The 5,304-nt window shown below is 30.7% G+C and overlaps 1 protein-coding gene across 1 annotated transcript; it reads right to left on the bottom strand.

Annotated features, from left to right (window-relative positions):
* Positions 1-208: 208 nt before the first annotated feature.
* LOC101504253 (protein NRT1/ PTR FAMILY 4.5-like) lies at positions 209-4,469 on the bottom strand. Its single transcript, XM_004495763.4, has 6 exons — positions 4,055-4,469; positions 3,893-3,980; positions 3,576-3,793; positions 2,883-3,305; positions 2,432-2,547; positions 209-1,504 (listed from the first exon to the last, which is right to left on the bottom strand). The coding sequence occupies exons 1-6, from the start codon at positions 4,055-4,057 to the stop codon at positions 490-492; spliced, it is 1,863 nt and encodes a 620-aa protein (XP_004495820.1). The 5' UTR covers positions 4,058-4,469; the 3' UTR covers positions 209-489.
* Between the last annotated feature and the right edge of the window lie 835 nt (positions 4,470-5,304).

Below are 5,304 nucleotides of genomic sequence, written 5' to 3' on the forward strand. Positions count from 1 at the left end.
AATTCTTTTGTCTATTTTTAAAATCATAGGATTACATAAATTTCATCCTATAAAAAATAAGTTTGAGAAAAAACCCTTAAACACCAAATATTAACTCAAACGCATACACAAACACACTACAATTAGAACTATAGTCTATTTGTGCATATTAAGTCCATTAGAATTAATTAAACTCATTAGATATAATATAGTCTAAAGATTATAATAGTTTGTCATGAACTTAAAAATATATTATATTATGATAAAAGTTAAAATGAAAGAAAAGAAAACCTTTGACTCTGCAAAGACAGAGACACAGAGATGGTGGCAGAAAGAACAGTACTACCAATCAATTATACAAGCAAACACACATGTAGATTCATTGTAGGATAAGATATTAATTTCAACCACTTCCTATTTCCACATCCAATGCCTTATCATACACACACCACCTACTATTCCTTACCATAAACATCAAATCATGTCTTCAATCTTCTAATAACCTTATTATTATCTATGCTTCCATTCTCCACACTTTCTTTCTTTCTCTTTTCCATCATCTGTTTCATCAGATGAAGAGGGTCCCTCAGTATTGCCTTCACTTGTTTGGCTATTTTCTTTAGTCTTAACGTTATGATCCTTCTTGTCTTCATCATCATCATCATCATGTTTTCTTCCTACATCCATTAAGAGAGGTGTTTCACCAAAATCCTTTCCCTTTGAATTGTCATCTTCAGATTTGTACTTGTACCAAGTAGCCCAATAAAGAAAGTTAAAAAAATTAAGACAGCTCAAGATAGCTAAGAACCAATAGAACAAGTTCAAATTGTTTTGGTTCAAATCAAATCCTTGTAACCACCCTTGTTTGCTTGGAGTGATCCTTTTGGTAACAGTATTAATAACATTGACAAAAACAGTACTCAAGAAGTAACCAAGTGACATAGACAAAAATGTGAATGAAGTTGAAAGTGATTTCATGGTTGAAGGTGCTTCTCTGTAGAAGAATTCTAATAGTCCTACAAGAGTGAACATGTCTGCAATTCCAAATATAGCATATTGAAAAGAAAGCCAAAATAGGCTTATTGGTTTTGATGGGTCTTTTCTTCCTTGGTCTCTTCTTTTAACTTCTATGATTCCAGCTATTGTCATTGAAATAGAAGACAGTACTAGTCCAACACCAACCCTTTGAAGCTGTGTTACACCTGAAGGGTGTTTAGTGATTTTTCTTGCAAATGGTACAAAGAAAAGTTCATAAATTGGAATCAGTGTGCACAAGAAGAGAAGTGGGATAACAGGAATGGATGATGCAGGTACTGTGAAGGAACCAAGTTTAAGGTTCATTACATTCCCTTGTTGAACTGAGAATGTTTGAAGTTGTGCTAAACATGTGTTCATGACAATGGTACTGGCTAATATAGGTAGCATTCTTGTTAGGATTTTTACTTCTTCAACTTGTGTCACTGTGCAAACTTTCCATGGTTGAGGTTCAGTGTTTTCTTGAAGAATGGCTGCTTTATCTAGAAACCTGATTCAACAAACCAAAACATTTTAACATACATGCATACATTTATGTGTGTAATAAATGGGAATGAATGTTTTCTCAACCACAATACATTCTCATCAATTATTGTCGTGTGTGTGAAGTTAGATCTTTAATTTCATCTTAGCAACTCTACCTCCCCTACCCTCTCCAAATAAATTCACCATTTCAGTGCTCAAAATTATAAGAGTAGAACAATTTAGTCCCTCAAAATTACAATTACTTAGTCTCTTAAAATAAAATAAAAAACATCAATTATATCTCTCATTAAAATGTCTTTTTAGTAAATGTTCATCAAAATCAATAAAAGACTTCCCCAAGAATTTGAATAGTCTCTTGGTCATAAGAGATACATATAACCTTTAAAATTGTGTTACTAAATTTGAAAGATGACTAAATTATTTGATATGTTTGAATTTAAAAGATTAAATTGTTATTTTGCAAATTTAAAAAAGTAAGAAAGGTGAAGAAATAATTGAAACTTGGCTATTGAGAAGGAAATTGCTTATCACTTTCTATTTTATCTATAAGGTAAAGGTACTAAGCCAAATACACCCAAGAAAAAGAAAAGAGAAAAAGAGTGAAAGACTTTTTCACTGAGTTTGTGTCAGAAAATTTATTATTATCACTTTTTCTTGTGTGTTGGTGTTAAAAAGCACATAATAGAGGACATATTTTCCATGATCATTCTCTGTATCTCTGCTCCACCGAACGTGTAGAAGTGAGTGATAGTAGGCCCAATTCTTGGCATTACCTATTAGTTCGTACATGAATAAAAAGAATCTTAACAAGCAAATGTGCTGGACATTATAATTGTTAATAATTGTCATTTTGTATATCAACATTATTAGTCTAAGTTGTTTTGACACATTATACATTACAAGGTGTTAATCATGAAGATAGAGAATAAACCTCATCTGGTTGGTGTGTGCAATCTTTTCCAAAGTAGCATCTTTATAAACTTCATAAAGTTGTTCATTAGACTCTGGCAGTGGTAGTTTTTTGTTCTTAAAAGCCACAACAATAACCTGCATAAAAAATAATGGTTATTTTACTGGTTATTATTATAAATTATAGTTTTAAATTACCATCTACAACTATATTTCTAACCATAGTTTTAAATTATGGTTCGCATATAGCCACAATATAATTATTTTAGAGATATATACAACAATATTATATGCGAAGTGTAGTTTCTTGAAAATTTGGTGTCTCATTATAATTTTGTCAATCTCACTGCAAAACTAAATATATAATATATTTTATAACAATATAAAAGTTTGCTGGTTAGTTGCACTTTAAAACTATTGTTTAATGAATGAATGTATGAATTAAGGTGATTAGAGAATAATTAATGACATACCTGAAGAATTCTGAAAATGGGGCTTTCACCAGGAACTTTGATACGGTAAAAAGGTTTACCAAGAGCAAGTGTTACAAAACCAATAGAAGAAGCAACTGTTATTATGAAAAAACCCCAATGCCAAGCTCTTTGTGTACTAACCCAAACAACACCAGTAACACCTATAACTGATCCTAAAGTTGAACTAAGCAAAAGCCAATTGAAAAAACTAGCAAGTCCTTTTGCTTCACTTGGTTCCTTTTCATCAAATTGGTCAGCACCAAAGGCTGTCATGGAACCTCTTACTCCACCCATACCCAAAGCTAATAAACTCAATGATGTGTAAAACATCACAGCTATACCTCCTTTCACACAACTTGATTTTCCACATGCTTCAGGGTGTAAATTGTTTAAAGAAGCTTGAATTGTGAGTATTACCAATGCCTACACAACACATTATAAACTAGTTATAGAACTTGTGCAACCCACTTGAAGAAATTCGTTTAATGATACATATATATATATATTTAATAAAATTTATAATGTACACGGTGATAATGATTTAATAAAAAATCATAAAGAAAAAACTTCTTTGAAGTTTGAACCAATTGTTTTATTTAATAAAGGACATCACATTGGGATTTGGATTTTGGGGTTATTTCAATTTATTCCAAAGTTTTGAAATATAATAATGTTTGGTAATTAAAAACTTACTAGAACTTCGAGTGATCCAAAAAGCAAACATGTGGTTAATCTGTTCAAGTAAGCATCTGAGATGAAACCACCAACAAGAGATAGCAAGAAAGTTGAGCCCATGAAATTTGTCAAAGTGTTGGCAGAGCTTGAAAGATCAAAGTGCATAACCCCATAAAAGTATAGCACTAAGCTCACCATGTTAGCAACAAAACCCATGTTATCCAATGCTGATAAAACTGCAAAAACAAACATCAATTCAATATAGTTTTCTAATTGCTACCTATGATCATAAACAAAACATAAAAATTTCTTCAAAGTTCAAAACTTTTGCTTACCAAAGATAAACATGGAAGCTCTGAATCCACCCTTTTGTTTCTTCCATTGAATAATGGGTTTGAGTTCTTCTTTAACTTCCTTGTCTCCCTGCATAAACATATTTGATAAATTTCAAACTCAACAAAAGAGAATGATGAATTGAATTGAATGATTTGGCTTACCATTATATGAAAAGATTCAATTTTTAAACAAGAATGATGAGTTGAGATTGAGAGGAGATGAAGTTGCTGAACATATAACCCAAAAATGGAAGCTTTTAAAAGAAACTTTTACTTGAAACAACAATGGTAAGGAAAATGACTTAGAATTTTGGTCATAAAATCTACGAAGAGGCTCTTGCTTGGTTTGGTTTAATGTCTTACACTATTTGGTTCTGTTCTTTGGTATTTGTCCTCCATTCTATTTATCATGATTTTGTTTCTCACTCTTTCTACTTTTTTTTTTCTTCCTTGGTTTCTGTGCTAACCGTTTTAGCACTTTCAAAATTATGTTCTATTATTGGTAATTGTAATTGCATCACAAAATGTAATGCTCACGAAAGGATTTAAGGTTGTTAATAATTAATGATATGAGTTATGGATGCTAAATGCATCAATAATCTTAATCAAAATATTAATGAATGTAATACATATATGCCCCACTGGTTTTGATATATATGTCTGTCTTGGTTGAAGAATCTGTTTGTGTGGGCTTGTATTTGTATGATCACTATTCCTAAATTAGAAGGTTTCAGTAAATTTCGCCGGTCAAATTGAAAGTGAGAGTTTACTTGTAGAAATTGCTATGACTTTTTTCTGCTTTATACATAGCATGTGATCTAGTGGTTGTACCTCATCATATTCTCATATATCAATTTAAATCTACCACTGTTTATCAAGTGTAAACTTTAATCATTCATATATTTATATCAACTGCCTTCCCTAATAATTTGCTTTTAATTATGTCATGGGAATAATAACCTTCATAAGCCGTAGTTAACATTTTAGGTTAGTTTATATTATTTAATTAATTATTTATGATAATGAGTTTCAAATTTGTCGCTGGCTCCCCTACTTTTTAGTAATTTTTTTTATTTCTCTTAATCAAATTTTTTCTCTTATTAAAATATTTTTATTAATTTATTTTAATAATTAATTTTTCACAAAATACACTAACGATACATACCAGAACAAAGTTATGATCCAATTTTCATGACAGAACATTGTCTAATGTAACCTATATTTTCCTCGTTGAGAGAAAAACCATAAGTACCCCTAGATTTTTCATGAGAGACGGAGGCAACAAATAAAACTAGCTGCACTTTTTATTTTTGGGTCTGTAAAATAGCTGCACTTTAATAAGTCAGATAAAAATATTACTTTGCTAGACACTGCATCACATTTTTTTAAATTGCGAGTTTCTATTTGGCTTA

The sequence above is a fragment of the Cicer arietinum genome, chromosome 4, assembly GCF_000331145.2.
Source record: "Cicer arietinum cultivar CDC Frontier isolate Library 1 chromosome 4, Cicar.CDCFrontier_v2.0, whole genome shotgun sequence".
Classification (NCBI taxonomy): Eukaryota; Viridiplantae; Streptophyta; class Magnoliopsida; order Fabales; family Fabaceae; genus Cicer; species Cicer arietinum.